This window comes from Caretta caretta, chromosome 26, assembly GCF_965140235.1.
Source record: "Caretta caretta isolate rCarCar2 chromosome 26, rCarCar1.hap1, whole genome shotgun sequence".
In the NCBI taxonomy this organism is placed as follows: domain Eukaryota; kingdom Metazoa; phylum Chordata; order Testudines; family Cheloniidae; genus Caretta; species Caretta caretta.
This window is the reverse complement of record NC_134231.1, coordinates 6,941,393-6,962,612: the sequence shown is the minus strand read 5'-3', so window position 1 is coordinate 6,962,612 and position 21,220 is coordinate 6,941,393. Positions and strand designations below refer to the sequence as shown.

Sequence of the window (21,220 nt, the reverse complement as noted above, 5' to 3'; positions counted from 1 at the left end):
CAGGTGATTGATGTTGGTTGAGAAATGACAATCCTACGTCAGAAACAGTTTCAAGTTCTCCATGTTGCAAGGTGAGATGGACTCTCTCTTTTTGCTTGCTGTTCCCCTTTTTGAAGAGGTCTGGGTACAGTCCTGCAATCGGGGGATGGGTGGGATTTTCTGGATGCACAACACATGCAGGACTGGGCCTTGGTTGCAGCCAAAAGGCCAAATCCTGCCACCTGTCCTTGGTCCTCAGTAGGAGATGAGGATGCTCTGCGCCTTGAATGGCTGAACCTGAATTTCCAGCAAACTCCTCCCGCATACAAAATCTCACCGTTCTTCCATTTTTGGGAGCAGACTTTGGTTTACATAACTCATCCCTACCCCTTATTTATCTTCTGAAAGATGGTTCAGACAAAAGCAACCAGGTGTCAGTGGTTTGCAGGAAAGATGTTGCATTAAGCCTTTTCATTGGGAGATTCCTTGGGAAGATTGGCTTTCAACAGCTGACTGTCTGAGTCAGTCCTCCAAAGATGGCACGGGTCTATGAATTGCTCTTAGGGACTGAGTATATAAAAAAGGGTCCTGGCCTTTCGGTCTCTGATGCTTCAGTCCTTCCTGACCTGGAGAAACAGGAAGTTCAGACTCCAGTTGGGAAAGATCAGTGTTATCTGATCTCTTATTTCCTTTAACATCTGTGGCATGGAAGATGTATAAACCCACTTTGTCCTAAACTGGCTTCTCCCTTATTCGAGTGAAGCACTGTCTGTGACTGACCAGGAGCAGCTGTCTCATGTAAGATTAGTAATCTGGGGTCCGAACTGGTTCTTTCTGAGATGTCCCCAATACAGAAATATATCAGTGGCCAGGATTAGGCAAGTTCCCAGAATTCTGCCTTTCGATGTGATGTATATTCAGGTTTTGTTCTTGCTGTAGTGTTAATCAAGTATATTGCCTTTTTCAATGTCAGAGACGATTTAAGCTAAGGGGGTGGGTAGGAGGCAACATTGTCCCGTGGATAGGACACTAGACTGTGAGTCAGGAACTCTGGGTTCTACTCCTGGCTTTGCTGCTGGGCTGCTGGGTGACCTTGGGCAAGTCACTTTGCCTCTTTGTGCCTCAGTTTCCCCTCCCACTCTTTGTCTTGCCTGTCTAGAGAGACTTTGCATAGATTCTGTTCTTCAGAGTGGGAAGTTTCACTTATGATGTATTTGTACGGAGCCGAGCACAATGGCGCTTGCCTCTCAGCTGCATTTTCTAAGAGCTGCTGTAATACAAACGAAGTGTTTGGCCATTGAGGCCCTAAAATTAACTGTGGTGACATTTATAATATATATATATATTAAATAAAACCAACCCTATCTAGTTAGATTGGGGGTTGGTTTTACTCTTTCTGTTGCTCAGCTGGAGAATCAGAGTTGTGCTTTAATTAAAAACTCTGCACAGCAGCTACAACTTCTAATCCTCTGGGACCTTTCTACGCTAGGTGAAAGAGTTGTATCTGAACGCTCTAGCATTGTCAGTGTTGTTTGTTGTGAAAGAACAAACAGTCCACTAGAAAACCATTCCCCTTGCTGTGTAGAAAAGATCTATCCTACTCTGTAGTGTTTTTAATTCTAAAGTGCCTCACTGTCTGTTTGCAGACAGCACTGTTGAAATGCAGCCACTTCTGGGGTGGAGGGTAATGTTGCACAATATTGGGTGGAAGGGAAGATTTGGTCAGGGAGATCGGCTCAAAGCCACCACTACCTTCTTCTGTTAAAGTCCTATTGAATTTTATTGGCATTGGGGTGAAATAAATCACCATTTCTTAAATAGGATTTGCTTTGTGCATAGACCTTTTAGTGGCTCGCTTCACAGAGGTGAATTGCTCCTTCTAACAATAAGGACGAATAAAAATGTAAGAGGATTCTATATTAAAAAAAAAAAAAAAAAAAAAAAAAAGCTTAATCAATTTTATTAGAGAATGACATCCTGTCTCTAGTTTTCTTAAAGCAGGCTATGAATTCTAAAGCAGGGATATAGTTCTCAAATTTAAATTGTATTGGCATTCTCTGTAAGGGCCAACTCTCAAGAAAAGCGCCACGGCATCTTTAATGCTCCTACAGAGCGGGTAGCTCCTTCTGTTCTTAAGGTATTATCCAAGCAATCTGTGCACAAAGTAACCTTCACAGAGCTCAGCTTATCTGCTTTGTGAATATGAGGGGCCGAGGCGACCTAGGTGAGATTTGAACCTGTGGCTCCAGGGAGTCTAGATAATGAAAACACAAGGTTTAGACTACTAAATCATCCCTCCTGGTGTTGAGAATGAATTGAAGTTTGGAGAGGAATGATCAAGGGACCGGCTATCCAAGATAAGAGAACCAATGGTGTGTAGCTAATTTCTGCAAGCAGAGACCATGACTGCTGATGCAAATCTGGTATTTGCTTGTCCACATGGTAAGTTTTGTGTAACAGGGTGTGCATGCAGTTGTGTGTTGTGTTTGCAGTTGCTTTGTCCCATCTTTAAAAAACTGAGCTTCAAGTGTGTATGCTCTACGATTGCATGGATTGGTTCTTGGCCCTACACTATTTGACATTTTTATCAATGACCTGGAAGAAAACAAAAAAACGTTACTGCCAAGGTTTGCAGATGACACATAGATTGACAGAGTGGTAAATAATGAAGAGGACGGGTCACTGATACAGAGCGATTTGGATTGCTGGTAAAATGGGTGCAAGCAAACAAGATGTGTTTGAATATCTCCAAATGTCAAGTCATGCATCTAGGAACAAAGAATGCAGGCCATACTTACAAGAAGGGGGACTCTATCCTCGGAAGCAGTGACTCTGAAAAAGCCTTGGGGGTCAAGGTGGACTATCAGCTGAACACGAGCTCCCAGTGTGATGCTATTGCCAAAAGGCAAAAGCAATCCTTGGGAATAACGAGTAGAAATAGGGGGGTTATTTTACCTTTTGTATTTGGCACTGGTGCAATCACTGCTGGAATAATGTGTCCAGTTCTGGTGTCCACAATTCAAGGAAGATGTTGCTAAATTGGAGAGGAGTCAGAGAAGAGCTATGAGAATGATTAAAGGATTAGAAAACCTGCCCTGCAGTGATAGACGCAAGGAGCCCAATCTATTTAGTTTAACAAAGAGAAGATTAAGGGGCGACTTGATCACATTGTGTAAGTACCTGCATGGGGAACAAAACTTGGTTAATAAGCTCTTTGATTTAGCAGACAAAGGTATAACAAGATCCAATGGCTGGAAGTTGAAGTGAGACAAATTCAGGAAATAGGGCACAAATTTTTAACAGTGAGGGTAATTAACAATTGGAACAATTTTCCAGGGGTTGTGGTGGACCAACCTTCCCGGTGGTGGTAGGTTAGAATAAAAGACCGCTACATCTGCTTTAGAGCAACCCCAAAGTTTCAGTCTCATTTTGTTTGACCTTCACTTACCTAACCACTTCTTTAGGCAACAGTTGGCCGAGATGGGATACAAGCGCATAAGGGATGTTAATCCTTGTGCTTCAGGACACAGGCCAACCACTAAGTGATAGGGCTAAGGGAGAAACTTCCCCTATGGACAGGTTACTCTGTAAACATCCGTTAGGTGGCAACTTACCCCTTTCTCTGAAGCAGCAGGTAGGGATCACTTTGGAGAAAGGATATAGGTTTCGATGGCCCATAGGACTGGCAAAGCCAGTGTTCCAAAGAGTTTTGCGGGACCTTGGTTTAGTCACTATAAACAGCCTTCTCTCTGTGATGACTGTTTATGTTGAAAACAAATTCTGAACAGCATTTCTTTCCTGCAATTGATTGCATTTTGTGAGAGAGTACTTGTGGCACCTCAGAGACTAACCAATTTATATTGGTTAGTCTCTGAGGTGCCACAAGTCATAGAATCATAGAATATAAGGGTTGGAAGGGACCCCAGAAGGTCATCTAGTCCAACCCCCTGCTCAAAGCAGGACCAATTCCCAGTTAAATCATCCCAGCCAGGGCTTTGTCAAGCCTGACCTTAAAAACCTCTAAGGAAGGAGATTCTACCACCTCCCTAGGTAACGCATTCCAGTGTTTCACCACCCTCATAGTGAAAAAGTTTTTCCTAATATCCAATCTAAACCTCCCCCACTGTAACTTGAGACCATTACTCCTCGTTCTGTCATCTGATACCATTGAGAACAGTCTAGAGCCATCCTCTTTGGAACCCCCTTTCAGGTAGTTGAAAGCAGCTATCAAATCCCCCCTCATTCTTCTCTTCTGCAGGCTAAACAATCCCAGCTCCCTCAGCCTCTCCTCATAACTCATATGTTCCAGACCCCTAATCATTTTTGTTGCCCTTCGCTGGACTCTCTCCAATTTATCCACATCCTTCTTGAAGTGTGGGGCCCAAAACTGGACACAGTACTCCAGATGAGGCCTCACCAATGTCGAATAGAGGGGAACGATCACGTCCCTCGATCTGCTCGCTATGCCCCTACTTATACATCCCAAAATGCCATTGGCCTTCTTGGCAACAAGGGCACACTGCTGACTCATATCCAGCTTCTCGTCCACTGTCACCCCTAGGTCCTTTTCCGCAGAACTGCTGCCTAGCCATTCGGTCCCTAGTCTGTAGCTGTGCATTGGGTTCTTCCGTCCTAAGTGCAGGACCCTGCACTTATCCTTATTGAACCTCATCAGATTTCTTTTGGCCCAATCCTCCAATTTGTCTAGGTCCTTCTGTATCCTATCCCTCCCCTCCAGCGTATCTACCACTCCTCCCAGTCCTCCTTTTCTTTTTGCGAATACAGACTAACACAGCTGCTACTCTGAAACTTGTGAGAGAGTGACTTTCATGTTTGTGAGTTGTCTCAGTCTTGGGCCTTAACCAGAGACAAAAATTAAAGGGGGAACGCCCAACAAGTTAGCACACGTTCAGCATTTTGCCGGTAGGTGTGGTACTGAGCTCTAGCTGAGCAACTCCTTTTAGATAAAAGACAAGAACTTTCCTCAGCAGGATGCTTACATGGCATTTGTCTCCTATATCCTCCCCTGACCTCTTTTGCACTTGGGCATGCTGCAAACATTCCTACTGTGGACAGTCAGATTTCTGTGTGCCTAAACTGGCAGACGCTCACACATTCCATTCTCTGACCAATTTAGCTTCAGTTTCCTGACAGCATGAAGTAGATTTGCCATTCGGAGCTTATGTTGAGACACATTTTTGCTTTGCTGGTCCCATCTTAGTGAGCTGAGCCCCCACATTGAGCTTTAGACCACGAGGTGGCACTCTAATCACTGGTGATTCTGAAATGCTGGTTTATATTATCACTGTTTTTTCATTTCTTGACTACCAGTTCCCAGTGCTGAAGGGAAGAAAATGATCAAGGTGGAAATTGGTAGTATCAAGGGTCCACGGGAGCATAGCTATTCAGCTGTCTTGCTGACATGCCCTTGATTCATGCTGTTTTACTTTCCTCCTTAAACCCTTCTTAACTCTATCCTATCAGGCCAGAGGTTTAACTCTAACTCGGTTATGTTGTTGGTGTGGGTTTAACTCGCTGCATGCTCACTTTCTGCATTGCACCAAGAAGGGAGAGGCTTTTCTTTTAAAGTGTTATGGGTTTTTTTAATAAAGCGCAAATTACATATGAAAGATGTTCCCTCATGCAGCACATAACCCCGTATGATGCTGCCGGGTGATCAGTTCAGTGATCAGTGATTATTCAAAAAGAAAGCACTTCCTGCATCATCAACCTTGGGTTTCATCAGAGGTCTCCCATCCAAATGCTAACCAGGCCCACCCCTACTTAGCTGAAATCTAATGTGATAACAGCATAAGGCGTCCATAACAACATTTGCTGCTTGATTGCAGGTGAAGCGGTGAAGGTTTGGTATAATGGTAATAGAATTTAGAATGAGTGGTGGACAGAGCAGCAACTAGCTGGGAAGAGAAATGAGAGAATGGGAGAGGAGTGGTTGAGATCAAAGTACTGATCAAGGTGAAGACAAATGTCCATTGCACTGAGAAGAACAAGGTCAGCTTGGAGAAGTCTCCATCCACGAGTGGCTGGTGCAGTTTATTAGGAATCTGGTTGTATTCTTCCTAATTATGTAGTAGTTTGGTACTAATTGCTGGCTCGTACTGCTCATTCCTTAAAGCTCTGTTCTTTCTCACCGCAGCTGAGCCAATTTTGCACTTAGCCCATGGAGTTCCTTAAACATCAACATTAAGTGTGAGCAAGAAACCCCCACCAGGTGTGGTGGGGGGGAAAGCGTTATGAAACACTTTTTTTTTTTTTTAATAGAATATGTGCAGCTGTATGAGAATACAGGGCTTTCTGGCCCAAGCTATAACCAAGTTACCACCATCTGAGGGCTGCTCTGGTATCCGGGGTGTGAAATGAATTGGTGCTGACACTCCAGTCGGGTCCATGTCATAAAACTACCAACTAGGTGACTGGCACTGTTGTTGTTCGTTGCGTTGGGTATTGCATTAGCACCCAGAACCCAAAGTCATAAACCAGGGCTCCATTGTGCTAGACCTGTACCAACACAGAGCAAAATGATGGTCCCCAATTTAAATAATTGCCTCCCTTGTTGCTTACTTAATAGAGAGGCCAAGGATTGAATGGGTCGCAGAGACCGAATCCAGCTATTACCCCTACTGGTGTGAGTGTGAGGCACATTGCCCCCTTGGTATGGGGAAAACTTCCTTATTGTTATCCATGCTGTATCTCTTTGGTGGATAAGGAATCTGCCTGTAGTGATGGGCATTATATCAAGATCTAAGCTGACACAGTTTTGCTTTTAAGGAGGCAGCAGTTAATATTAAAATCACTCCAACAGAGAGATTCGTGGTGGAAATGAGCAATATGTTGTCTCCGCTTTATGATTGCGCTAAACAACATTCAGATGCTTGTTCCAGGGTAAGAGACCTAATGAGAGGCTGATGGTGCTTCACAGGTTGACCTGAGTCCCAGATAGCTGGAATGGATAGTTTAGTAATACTTCTCCCGAAGATGAATCGGGAACAGACAACTGATTGTTGCAATCACAAGGCCACTGGTGGTATTCCCTGTGAAAGGAATAATGGCCATATCTGGTGTAAATAAATGATGTTTTAGAAATGAATGGGGCTCTGCTAATTGACAAGAAGCAGAGAAATAGCAGAAATCCTATGCAAGAGTGTGTTCTCTCACACTGATAGGCTGACTGCTGGAAATGTAATCAGAGGTTTGGGTTAAGCGTTTTAACTTTTCAGAATAAGTGAATGAATTTGGAAATGAATATAGAACCGGGGGGAGGGGATCAAACCCTGAAGAATGTGCTGAAGGAGCAATCCTGGGCTGGCGGGGGCTGTGCATGTGGAGTGGGGGTGGAATGGATCGCCAGCAGGTCTTTTAATACTTTAGGGTCTGATCCAAAACTACTGAAGTATCTGGAAAGTCTCCCACAGACTTAATGGGTCGTTTGCTCAGGCTCTTAGTTCTCGACTTCTAGTTCTTTTCTGAAGGTCACGCTTTGCAAGTCCTACCTATATCCATTTAGACTGAGGAGTCGGTAATCCAGCGCCTATTGACTTTCAGTGGGATTTGGGTTCTTAAACACCCCTAGTTTCCTTTGAAAATCCCTGTATCAGAGCTGGTCAGAAAACAGGTTTTCTGTTCCATGGGATATACTGCAATATCAAAATTTTTGTTCCAACTGAAGGCATAATGGTGAAATTTCCCATGGAATGCAAATTCCAAAAGTTTTTGTTTGAGATGAGGTTGAAAGGGTACCATATAAAATATTAAAATGTTCTATTATACATGTCAAAATGAAATCAATTGAAACAAAGTTGAAATGAAACATTTTAACATTATCGACAGAAAATGTTTTAACTTCCTTCCATCAGAAACTTAGATTAAATCAACGCATTCCCACAAAATGTTTTGATTTCAATGAAACTGCATTGATGGAAAACTGTTCCATTGCAATTTTTTGACCAGCTCTACCCAATATTATTCTTCAAAGGCTCCAACTGAGAACTGTTCAGATGAGAACTGAATTTAAACCTCTCCAGGGCTCAGGGATCTTGGTTTAGCCTGGCCTATTAGAGAGAGAGAGCGCGAATGGTGAAATGTACATTTTAACACCCCCTGCCCCAACTCTCAGGTGTATTTGGGTTCAATGGCTGAGGTTCTCTCTGAATTCCATCTTTTTAGTGCTCCTGTACCTTCAGGGGTCAGTTTTTTGATGGAGGGGAAATACAGCTTTAACGAGAGCTGGCTAATCCCCCAGGCATCAGACTTTCTGGAGTAACTGATGATGCAGATCCAGGAGAGAGAGAGAGAGAGAGATACCTAGTCTGTGAGTAATGCCTCAGGTTTGACTATCCTTGCTGTGAAAAACAGCACAGAGCTGGAGGTGCTAGAGAGGGATAAACATAATGCCAAACGGGTTAAAGTGAGATGAGACCTACACAAAAAAACAGCCTTGGAGGAGGAATGCTGCAAGACTAAAGCCCTAGAAAGGGAGGTAATTATAACGGATGCTTTGCTGTAAGACCATGTCTTACTATGTGTTTGTACAGCACCCAGCACAACGGGACCCTGAACCCCATTGGAGTCTCTGGGCACTACAGCCATATAGATATTAAATAATAATACACAGTAAAGTGATCCTGAATGGGTCTGTTCTTTAGTGGCCTCCTGGAAAGCAGCTCACATTCCCTGTTCACCTCCTTAGCTGCAAATCATTTCAGTGCAGCGCTCAAGGAATGCCACAGCTCTCAGATTACAGCAAAAGCCCATGATATCACCCATCAGCCTAGCTGGTGTGTCTGAGCTTGGAGGGGGTGGGCCCTGGGAGGGGTTTGCTTGGATAACTCCAGTGAAATTTGCCAGGAAGAAGCAGGACCAGGATTTCTGCAGCACATTTCCCTGGCTGCAGAGTATTTCCTAAAGGAAAGGGGACCCCTCAAACTGAGCTCTCTCTGCTCAGAAGAGGCACTTCAGTGCAAAGAGAGCAGAAGGAACTGAGCTCATCCCCCACCAAAGCATCTCCAGGTAAGTGCAGTCCTGCTGCATTGCAATCCAAAGAGTGGCCTTATTATTACAGAAGTAATGCCAGAGTGATTTGTGTGGGTAACTCTTTTTGATGTTGTTTGACAGGCAACTTAAACCAACCACCTAGCCTGTGTCGGGGCTGAAAGTCAACCTCACTACTCTTTGAACTTCTTTTATTTCTCCAACTTCAGTTGGTTATTTAGCATCTACATCTCAAAAGGAGGGCGAGGGTGAGGAGAGAACCAGTAAAACAGATCGTCTTGTATTCCTTTGGAAACTTGTTCTTAAAAAAAAAAAAATTCTGCAGATTTTCTCTGTCACTTGGTAAAGATGTTTGTGGTCAGGTAAAACTTTCTCCCCTGTTCGCTTACAGGAATGAGTTGGGACTGAACTAATGAAGTGGAAAAGCCGTGTTACTAAATGCCTGCAAGTTGAGACAGCGTAGATTCTGTAACACTTAGCCTGTACCTGATTGAGTCTAGGAAGCTACAGTCCATGCAATAACCTCTGTGTAAATGTCACCCATTTAAGACTTCAGAAGCAGTTTAATGCCTGAATAAATGATTCTCCAAAGGAAATATTGAAAAACAAATGTTCCCCATCCAGGGATGGTGTGAAACAGAGATCTATTTTCATAAGAGGACGTTTCTTTCTGTTGTGCTAAGATTCAGTTGAATCTGAGCTGACACTCTGTTCTTTGAAGCGTGGTCCTTGCACCGAACAATTCTTTCTTTAGAGTGACCGTATTATCCCGAGCTCACACAGCTGTCCCAGTAGGATTTAGGATGACTTTCAATTTGTGAGTATCATGAGAGAGAATTGTGGAGTGTTGCCTAGAGGTGACACCAGATGCGCAGTTAAATACAAGCGAACAAAGCTTCAGCATTGAAACTTGTCAAACCTCTTTCTGGAATGAATGCTGCTCTTATTTGGAGCCTGTGCTGAGGATGTTAGAGAAGCAAACTACTCTTCTTTTTTCAGACTAGCGGCTACTACTTAGCTGAAAACAACAGGTGTTACTGTCTGCAGCGCCGGAGGAGAAGCTGAGATCAAATAGTTTAGAGGTGAGCTTAAAGCAATACTTGCCTCAGTTATCTGGGAGTATAGGGAGAAAACCAATTCGCATCCCAGAGGAATCGGTTCATAAAGGTAACATTGTGCTGTTTTCAAACAGCTGCTTGATGGAGACTGGAAATAATTTGCTTTTGGCTTTCCACTCATCGGTTTAATTGCACCCACGTTACACCACCCACATAGTGTCTCCTTAGGTGGAGGTTACAGTGCTGTTACAAATCAGACAATGCAAATATTGGCATGAGCTATTGTAACAGTAGAAAATCTAACCAGAAACCACATCTTTCTGGATAGTATGCTTGCTGGTTGTTGCTGCATAATAACAAATCTCATCTGGGCTCGCTAAGTGTTACGTGAGCTTAGACAACACGTGAGAAAGGGGCATTCTTTTTTAACATTAGTTGTCATATTTGAGACAGTCAAGTGGAGATAAGCGAGTAACAGGATGACCCTTTAAGATCACACATGATGCAGAGAGATCTAACATAGAGTCTTTCCATCTCTGGCACTTCTTGACTACTGGCAAATAAAGAGTACATCTGAAGGAGGTCTGCAGCCCCGTGCTATGGTCTTGGTCAAATCTGACAAGCTAAGCAGAGGCTATCCAGGTTAGTGCGACCGAGGAAATCCAGCTGCTGCCAAAAGTTGCCCTAATGATTAGTACGTGGCATTCCATCCCTGAGACAATCACCCTCCCGCCCACCACTCATGTTGTTAAATGATCTGTGCTTGCTGCTGTAGGTGCTGTCTTTTGCATGATGAAATAAAACTGATCTCTAGGGCTCGTGTGGTCTGGAATTCTCCTAAATTCTCCTTCCAGTTTCATGTGTAATCCAATTATTAATTCTTATCCTAAACTTTTTTGCATGGTGTTGCCATACACTGTTAAACAGCTGCCATGTTCCACCCTAGAAATGGCTTCTCTTCAGTAGTAGGTGGCATGATTGCACAGCTCATCTGTCAGTTTGTTTGTAAAGCACTTCAGGATGAAAGGTGTGACTGTATAGAAGTGTGAAATGCTCTAGGAATGGGGTGTGTGCCTAGATACGGTGTATACTGTGAGTGTGTCTAAATATACGTCGTGGGTGAAATTGATGCATAGCATAAGCCCCTTGAAGTCAATAAAGTTCCACCAATAATTCATTTGATCCAGTGTTTGAGGATGTACATAGATATTTATAAATATACAGTCTGCAAATAGTCAATGGCAAAATAAATATGGAAAGTCGATATATAAAAAATGAAGAATCAGACCAAGTCCCAGACAGAAAACTCTAGTGAATTTTGGAGAGACCGTATACATCATCCCTGTGCATGTGATATCCAGAATATTTTATATCTTTGTTCAGTGCTATAAGGTATTAGCTGGCTGTTGTGTTTCTTCCCTGTGGTTATGCTTATTAAGTGGTGAAACCTCCAGACTCGGATCTTCAAAAGAGAGTTAGGTCCAACTCCCATTGACTTTCAGTGGGACTTTGCCTCCCAACTCCCTTGGACTTGATGGAAAACCCCAGCCCTCATGCCCATTAATATTAAGGGATGTTCCATCAAGGGGTGGACTAAGTCCAAAAGTGACACGGGCTAGATATCCACATAATGGAAAACCAGAAAGATGTGTGCATCTCTAAGTACCAGGGTCACCATTCCAGTTCTGCGACTGCATGTGGTGTTGATGGTTCAGGTATTTTAGACTGAATCAGCATTATGCGGGGATTTTCCTTTTTTTTTTAAATGGCATTTAATATTTGCTAGCATTCCACAAAATCATTGTGTATCCAGAGCGTGTGCATGCACGCACACGTTCTATTGCGATGAATCCAAGCATGTCAGCTGTAGATTTCGTTGCACTACCCAGTTGAAGCCTCTTAATCATAATGAGCAAATCACATGCCATTAAAGAATGGAGTGCTGGACTGGGACTCGGGAGACCTGGGCTTTATTCCCAGCTGGCCTGCTGGGTGACTACGGGCAAGTCGCTTTCCCATGCTGCGCCTCGGTTTTCCTATCTGTAAAATGGAGATAATGATACTGAACTCCTTTTTAATGCACTTCGAGATCGACTGATGAAAACAGCGGTGCTAGGCAGTATTATTCATAAAGTAAAAACATATGTTTTGTGGTTCAAGTTGCTGCTGCTTCCGTTAAAATGAATAAGGGGTCTGAGCAGATTAATTGTCCTAAAGTTTAAGAAACCATAGGATATTTCTGGAACTTACAATAAATAACTAGAATAACATTGAGTTCAAAAGTTTAGTTCTGCTTAATCATTTCCAATGTGAATTAGAAGGGTAGGGTGTAAGTGTCCTATCTGTCGCTGGACTTTTTCATACTGATACATTACAGTCCATTTAGTCACCAAGACCTATAGGATAGCCAAGAATCAGTATTGGCCAGGAGTCTGAGAAAGTCAGTCATGCTGTAACACGGAGGCTGTCGCTCTCCATTCGCCTCTGTCCTTCGTTGCCAAACAGATTTGGAGAGGGGAGAAAAGTGAAGCTCTGTTGCCAAAATAAAACACACATTAGAAAGTGCAGCTGTTGGGGTAGGGAGGGGGCTTGACATGTGTCCCTCTGTCCCCAGTACAAAAATTCTTTCTACTTAGCCGTAAAGGGGAATTAAAACAAACAAACAAAAAATGTAAGGGCTAAAACTGAGAGTGAACGTAAGTGACTTCAGTGCAGTGAGAGAGAGAGAAAGGAGAGAGCTTTAATGCTAACTGATGCCATGGTGCTAAGACTCACATTCTTGTTATCTTTCCACACTTCCATCCCACCCTTCACGCCAGATACATGACAGGAAACAGAAAATCTTCAGGGATGATTAGGGAATTGAAAATTAATTCGTGAAGCTAATAGCTACAGTGGTATTGTCAAAACCAGCCTGAGCAACTACAGTTCCCAGCAATGCTTCTGTTCCCATACAATTTCTGAGTGAGTTTGAGATCCTGTGCTTCTCACCCCTCCTAGCCCCTTCTTTGGGCTTTTCAGTTACGTGAGATTGGTAACACAAACACTGTGATAGCCATGGATATTTGAAGGGCATGCTGGAACAGTGTGGATTCATGGACCTGTAGAATTTCCCTGGGTGGTACAAAGGGGTTCGGTCACTTGACTTCCTTCAATGCTGAGTTGTGTGGCTGGACCTATGGCTCGTTAAAAATGTAGTCCACGTTTTTTGTCACCAGAGTTTCTCTTTGCAGATCTTGTGTAAAGCAAATGAGGGAAAATCCCAGGCTTCTTTGTTGTGAAAAGTTCTGTGTGTTGTAAATACATTTATCCCTCCAGCTTCTCTCTTCTGGCAGAGTACTGTGCTCTGTCTTGTTTCTGTGGGTTCCCCCTCACCACCCCGTTGTACATATTTCATTAAGTCAGTGGTTTTTTTTTCGTTACCTAACATATGAATGTGCAGCTGACGCCAGAAAGCTTTTCGTAATTATCTGCCTATCCTATGTTCTTTGCCAAGCTAGATCCTGAGACAAGTCAGATGATGCTTGTGCCGTAGAATAGCACGATGTCTGTTTGTTATCTCGTCCCTGAGAAACCTTAATGAAGAACAAGTGTCCCTCTATGCCCAAGACTCATCCGTTCTTCAAAGTGAAATGGGTGGTGGTAGAATTAAATCCTCCTTGCTTTCGCGGATGTTACCAGTTGGGCCTATTCAGTTTGCAGCAGTCTGCTGAGATCCTGGGTTTGCTAAAGCAGCTATCCGCTTGCTACTGGCGGTCCACTGTGTTCTGTTTTTAATGATCGTTCAGGCAGAACTGAAGCAAATGGGGAAAACCCCAATGCTGCTTGCTAACATCTGTTGGCTTTTTTTCATATGACCGGTTACATTCATTTTAGGTGATGACTAGCTGAATATATTATATCACTATGGACTGAAAGGTTTGCAGACTAGACTGGGCTTGCGGCATCCGACAAACAGGGCCCGTAATGACCTTACACTTTTACTGTCACAGGCCCGGTCTTGCATTTTTTGAATCTTGTGGGAGCTTTTACGTTGATTTCAGTGGGCCCTGGATTGGACGCCATAGGAGAGCACTTTGATCTCAACCATGATCTTTTTTTTTTTAACCAAGCTGTAACTGTCGATCAAAACGGAGTCCAATCTAAGAGGATCCAGTGTCGGGTAAATTGCAGGCACGTTGCATTGTGAGTCTGCATGTGAAATAGTTGCATGCTTCAAGCAGGAGTTGCCTATGGAAAAATTCCAAACTACAGCACTTGGCTCTTCACCTGCAGTATGTGAAGAGCTAGGAAACTTTCTCCCATTTAAAGAGCTTGCTTTATCTGAAGCTATATGTACAGCCTATCAGGGTGGCATGCAATCTCTTTGGAAATGCTGCTTTTGAAAGCCCCTATACATTGTTCACCCTATGTGATATCACGAATTAACATTGCTGTAAGGGTGATCTCTGCCAGAGTACTTACTCCTGCATTAAGTATCGGGGGTAGCCGTGTTCGTCTGTATCCACAAAAACAACAAGGAGTCGGGTGGCACCTTAAAGACGAACAGATTTATTTGGGCATAAGCTTTCGTGGGTAAAAAACCCACTTCTTCAGATGCATGGAGTGAAAATTACAGATGCAGACATTACTGTACTGACACATGAAGAGAAGGGCGTTACCTCACAAGTGGAGAGCCAGTGTTGACAGGGCCAATTTGAACAGGTCGATGTAGTCCACTCCCAATAATGGTTGAGGAGGTGTCAATTCCAGGAGATGCAAAGCTGCTTTTGTCGTGAGCCAGCCACTCCCAGTCCCAGTTTCTCTTTGAAGTGTGTTTCTGAAGGTTTTTTCCTTGAAGGATGGCTACTTTTAAATCTGTTATAGAATGTCCAAGAAGATTGAAGTGTTCTCCTACTGGCTTTTGTATGTTACCATTCCTGATGTCTGATTTGCGTTCATTTATTCTTTTACGTAGAGACTGTCTGGTTTGGCCAATGTACATGCCAGAGGGGCATTGCTGGCACATGATGGCATATAGCACATTGGTAGATGTGCAGGTGAATAAGTTCCTGATGGTGTGGCTGATGTGGTTGGGTCCTCTGATGGTGTCACGAGAGTAGATATGGGGACAGAGTAGGCAACAAGGTTTGTTCGACGGCTTGGTTCCTGGGTTAGTGTTTCTGTGGTGTGGTGTATAGTTGCTGGTGAGTATCTATCTGTCATAAGCAAGCTATACCTCTAAGCAATTGACTCTTCTTGAAAAGCTGATGATGCTCCATGGTATGTGCTCTGTGTTGCCTCAGGTAGGGCAAGGATTGTGGGTCATTAAACTTCCATCTATTGTACACGTTTCCATTTGCCCGTTGCACAGTAGTTTTTATAAGGAGAGAGAGAGAGAGAGGGTAGGGATGCTGAGATCTCAGAAGGGAGTATTAAAGAGCTCTGTTGAAGTCACCAATCTTTTTATCAGCAGCTGCTTGAAGGTACAATTGCACAATGTTGCACATTCTGGAACCCTTGGGCTGTTCATCAGTGTAGTACTTTCTTCTCCTTTTAGCACACTGAATTTGCAAATCAGGTTCTCCAGACCAGCAAGATGCTGCTTTTCTTCTTGTGGCTTTCCCATAGTCGCACCAGCACCTACGAAATTATTAAAATAGGTCTAAAGTCAGGCCTTTAAGTAATCACACAGGTCTCTGATGTGTAATGGACTTTATTTCAGGTCACATTGATAACTGACGTGAGCATTGAGCTCAGCCAAGTTACTCCTCTAGCTGAAGTGGTAGGGGCCTGTGCTGAGGGTCTCTGGTTCAATCCCTGCTGGTGACCTTGATGGCTGTCTGTCTGTCTCTCTGCATGTTGTGGCACCTTAAAAGGGTTCTTGGGGCCTGATCTTGAAAGTCTAGACGTAGTGTTTCCTCTCATGAAACAGAGGTCTCAGAGCACTTTACGAAAGGAGAGTCTGTATCATCATCCCTGGAAGTGACTTGCCTGAGATCACTTTGCAGTGTGGTGGCAGAACTGGGAATTAGGATCCAAGTTTCCTGGCTTCCAGTCCAATAGACCACACAGCCTCCATCAGCAGCTTGGAAGGCTACTTTATCCAGGTTTCCCTGTGCCCGTGTCTCTGTGTCACCTTTTGGGGTAGCACAGACCTAGCACATACTGACCAATCTTCCATTCTAGACATCTGTATTGGTGACTCTCCTTCCCTGTGTTTTGGCTGCTGCCAGGGAACGATACTGCTTTGGGGAGTTGGGGATCTTTTTCCCACTGCTCTCTGGCATTGCTTCATTTGGAAACTATTCAGCCTCTAACCTCCACGTGTACTCCCGGACTGCTCCACGTGCTGGTTGCATGAATGACAATGTGGAATATCTGAGGGCTGGGGCAGGAAATGAGCTGACATTCAGTTCAGCACTACTTCTGGCTCAAGTTTCTTAACCAGAAAATAACTCCTCCTTCCGACCCGTCTCTCACTATAAACATGAAGAAGTAGTTTAACCACTGCACTTCTATCTAGTTGACTTATGGCTGGAGTTCAGCTATAACATTACCAAGAGGCCAGAGAATGTCAGACAAATCTACATGAAAAGTTATTCCTGTGCATGACCACAAACAATAATTCCGTATAGATAAAGCCAGACGTGCAGTAATGGAAATATGCCGTATGTCATAATATTGGGAATCACAAAAACTCAAACTGCAGTGTAAATCTCTCCATTCTTGACCACATTACTTTATTTAGTTTCCTCTCTGTTTTTCCACCATTTAAAGGATGGATTTGGCTTTTTTTTTTAAATTTATTTAAGTGGGGGAGGGATAGCTCAGTGGTTTGAGCATTGCCCTGCTAAACCCAGGGTTATGAGCTCAATCCTTGAGGGGGCCATTTGGGATCTGGGGCAAAAATTGGGGATTGGCCCTGGTTTGAGCAGGGGGTTGGACTAGATGATCTCCTGAGGTCCCTTCCAACCCTGGTATTCTATGAATTGTACATTTGCTGAGATGGCCACAGAATTAAAATGGCAAAACCCTTGTTCAATCAGACTGTTGAATAGGTTAGTCTGCTTTGGTCATTTTAAATGCAATTCCATAAAAAATTGTTTTCAGATTAGAGCTGGCTGGAGAATAACAGTACTTTGTCACACACCATGTTGCGGTTTTAACGTTTGTCTCCGTTGCCCTGTGGAACAAACCCAAGACCTTTGATTTCAAAAAATTTTGCTAAAACACCAGGAGGGGCAACTTGGACGTATCCTTCCATTGGTCAGGTCCCTTCTGTAGAGAAAAATAAGTCCCCATTGTTATCATGTTTTACCTCTGACACAGACTTTTCTTTCATTTCAGCCAACCCACGCAGCATCCTACCCGCACTGAACAGCAGTTGCTGAAGAGAGGCACTGGCTCTGAGAACCGCAGGGGCTGAAAATGGGAAGATGCCTGAGTTTCAACTGTAACCACTGTTTCATCGTGCTGTTCTTCTTCAGCTCTCTGAGCCATTTGGGCCTTGCCCAGTATGAGCACTGGCCCTACTTAGGCTACCCTGAGCAACCCCCTCCGCAATACCACGCCCCCCAGCAGCCGGCCAACGTCCCCAAGATTCAGCTGCGGCTCAGCGGGCAGAAGCGGAAGCACAATGAGGGGCGGGTGGAAGTATTCTACAATGGGGAGTGGGGCACGGTGTGTGACGACGACTTCTCCATGCACGCCGCTCACGTGGTGTGCAGGGAGCTGGGCTACGTGGAGGCTGTGTCCTGGGTGTCGAGCTCCAAGTATGGAAAGGGAGAAGGTAAAGTCGCCCGGTCTCTGCGGCCCACCTTGTGTTTATGTTCACCCTACTTTCCTTGGCCTTCTGTGCGTGCCCACGCTGTGGTGGGGTTTCCGGTGGCAAATGATTGAAACAAAATGAAAGGGCTTGTCTACGTGAACGCTTTGTTCATGGCAAGCTGGGGTGTACATCTGCCCCGCGCGAGCCTGTTGCGCACTCCAGTACTAGGGTGGATCCTGCTGCTGTGAACTAACAGTTCTCTAGCATGCTTTAATCCGCTCCTGTTTCAAAGCAGAATATATCCAAGCACAGCATTTTTCGTGCGTGGTAGCAGGGTCCACCTGGATGCTTGGAGCATGGCAGGCTACCATGGGGTTGATTTACATCCCAGCTAGCCACGAGTTAAGTGTCAGTGGAGACAGGCCTGAGTTGAGTTTAGAGCTATTGAGAGGGGCCAGATTGAGCAACGTGGAGATGTAAAGCCCTTGATGTGTCAACGCAACAGACTGAGGATGTGGCTCAGCCCTGGCCTAAAGGAGGCCACCTCTCGGAGAAGAGGAAATGACTCAGACCCCGTTCCCAGGCTACCAGCGCTGGTGTTAATGGAACTGAGATTTAGGGTACCCAGACATTTCAGATTGGGAGAGGCTGGGTGGGAGTCTTGTGGTTAAAGCATGGGACTGGAATGCAAGAGATGTGGGTTTGATTTCGGGTGCTGTCACAGACCCCCTTCTGGGACCTTTCAAGGTAGCTTCTGATGGTAGGGGGCAGGGCTTAGCAGGCCTGGGGCTAACTGTGTAGACTTTGGGGTTGGGCTGGAGCCTGAACATCTACCCTGCAATTTTATAGCTCCATAAGTCCAAGTCAGCTGACATGGGTGAGCCACAGGTGTTTGGTTGTGGTGTAATCACACCCTCTGAAGCTATGGCGATGGGGGATATATAGGAATCTAGTTAGAGAGACAGAGGAGGGAATGCAGCAGTTGCAGAGGCTGCCCTGGTGTTTTCAGTAGCAGCCGCAAAACTGGAAGAGGCGGGGGGGATTCCTTCCATGTGACCAGGGTGAGAGCTTGCATTGCATCATGGCCATTCACGTAGGCTTGGCACAGGGCCTGGGGAAACAGCTCAGATCCCTTGTATATAATATAGTAGCAATGATGCCGAGGAGGTCCTATACATCTCACTTTTAAAGGTGTCAGAATGGATTGTTACAGCTGGGGGAGGGGGAATCTCTTTCTGATCCCCAAATGTGGAACACCCCTTCTGTGGTCTGTCACTTGGGTTAAGCATGCAGGGCTTGATTTTATTTCAGAGGCCCACAGCTCCCCTTGAAGTCCTAGGGGCTACAAATGCTCAGTGCTTCTGAGGATCAGTCCCTTCAAGACTCCAGGGATGGGCACTATATGCAGCCCAGAGTTGGGACGGTAGATTCCATGTGACGCTGTAAATGCTTTCACCCTCATCAGCTGTTGCAGGGAGAGTGTGGCCATGGTGTTGAGATGTGGCCTGTGATTTTAGGTGTCCAAGCTGGTGATGCCTTAAAGGGGGCCTGATTTTTCAGAAAGTTGGGGCTCAGCACTGTCTGAGAGTCAAGCCTTGTTAAGGTGTTTCAACCTGGAATTCCAGGCCTCCCAAGTCATTAGGCACCCATTGAAATTTGGGCCAAAACACACATTTTAAAAAATGACACGATTCAACCAAAGCTCGGAGTTCTCTCCAAAAGGAAGTGTAATTGGGATTTGACATATTAGAGAGGATGCAAGAGGCCCTGGATGTAGACAACTGATTCATGGCATGTGCAATTGGAGGCCATGCTCTAATCAACTGAGCCAAGGGGACCAACTGACACCAGACGCTCTGAAGTGGCCGCCGTCAGGGGAAGCTAGCTTTTACCACAAGAAAGTTTATGATTAAAGTCACTTTTGCCTGCCTTTCCTTCATGTGCTGCTGCAAATGGCAGAGGGGGTGGTACGCCAGAAAAAAGGATTTTGTTCCACGTTGCGAAACAGGACTATCCGCAGCGGGACACTGTGCCTGGCATCCACTCATTACGGTGGGACTCAGATACAATGTGCAGAAAGCGCAGAACTCTCTGAGCACAGCATCAGTGTGGTGTCATGTGTCTATCTGAAATGACTACGCTACATGCTTCACGTTTTAAATTCAGCTTCAATACCGAAGGTGGGGAAGATTTTCAAAATTTGACTTGATTTTTGGATTCCCAACATGAGACGCATTTAAAGGAGCTGATTTTCAGAGGGTGGGTGCTCAGCACTGTCAGAAAATCGGGCCCCTGCAAGGTATCTCAGCTTGGGGCCCCCAACTCATTAGTCACTTTGGGAATTCTTGGCTTGTGTATCTTAATGCAGACTTAGTTGCTATTGGACATTGAAGAACAGATCCTCAAATCAGTGTAGCTCCATTAACTTCAATGGAGTGATGCTGATTTACACCATCTCAGGATCTAACCCTAAACACGTACCTTATTCAACTTAACTGTTGTGTTTCTGGTTTATAAATATCTGAGGTGGGTCCTGCACAGGCCTGGATAGACTGAATTAACTTGGCTGTTTTCTCAATTTATTTAAGTAAAGATTTTAGACCTTCCTTTGACAGGAGTTACAGTGGGGAACACGCACTTAGCAGAACTGGTGTGTCAGGCTCATTTTAGATCAATTATTACGGAATCTAGATTTACCATCTCTGCAGTTTGCCCACTGATGTCTCAGGTCTTTCTATTCTTGCCTCCTCAGGCAAAATCTGGATGGACAATGTCCACTGTACTGGCAAAGAGGTGACGCTGGCAGCATGTACCACAAACGGCTGGGGCGTCACAGACTGCAAACACACCGAAGACGTGGGAGTTGTCTGCAGTGAAAAGAGGATCCCTGGCTTCAAGTTTGACAAGTCGTTTCTCAACCAAATAGAGGTAAATGCACGTATAACTTGAAGGAACTGATCCAATGCCCATTGAAAGTCAATGGCAGGCTTCCCATGGTGTTCGGATCAGGCGCTATATCTGCCCAGGTGACGAAATTGTTGGGCTCAACCTGCAGCGTTCAGATCCGTGCTCAAACTTGCCTAGCACACTAGATGTTCAGAGCTGGCGTTTCGATTGAAGCCCATGTCACGTACTGGGTGTGAGGAAAGGATCCGATCTGGTATTTAACAGCACTGCATGATGCTTTCGTGAGTTGTCCTATGGATGGCTCTTCTCTTATCTACTTAGTCTTAACGTACACGTTACGATATAAGATATTGTGTTACAACTCCTCCTCTGTAAAATGGGGTAATAATAGTTTCTACCACCCTTTTTCTGTCTTGTCTATTGAGACCAAAGGCCCCAGAGGCAGAGACTGTCAGCATCTAGCATAATATGGCACTGATCTCATTCGAGACATCTAGCTGCTTCTGTAATATAAATA

At 44.6% G+C, this 21,220-nt stretch overlaps 1 protein-coding gene across 3 annotated transcripts in view; it reads left to right on the top strand.

Moving 5' to 3' along the window:
• The window catches only part of LOXL2 (lysyl oxidase like 2), a 92,531-nt gene continuing 71,311 nt past the window's right edge, over positions 1 to 21,220 (top strand). Inside the window, exons 1-4 of one of the 3 annotated variants that reach the window (XM_048829313.2) lie at positions 8,850 to 9,006; positions 9,988 to 10,070; positions 17,376 to 17,817; positions 20,549 to 20,724. In XM_048829313.2, the coding sequence (XP_048685270.1) occupies positions 17,457 to 17,817; positions 20,549 to 20,724 (537 nt within the window). In that variant the 5' untranslated portion in view covers positions 8,850 to 9,006; positions 9,988 to 10,070; positions 17,376 to 17,456. Of the gene's footprint in view, positions 72 to 8,849; positions 9,007 to 9,987; positions 10,071 to 17,375; positions 17,818 to 20,548; positions 20,725 to 21,220 lie in introns of those variants that run through there. The other 2 variants (XM_048829314.2, XM_048829312.2) reach the window with 2 other exon arrangements.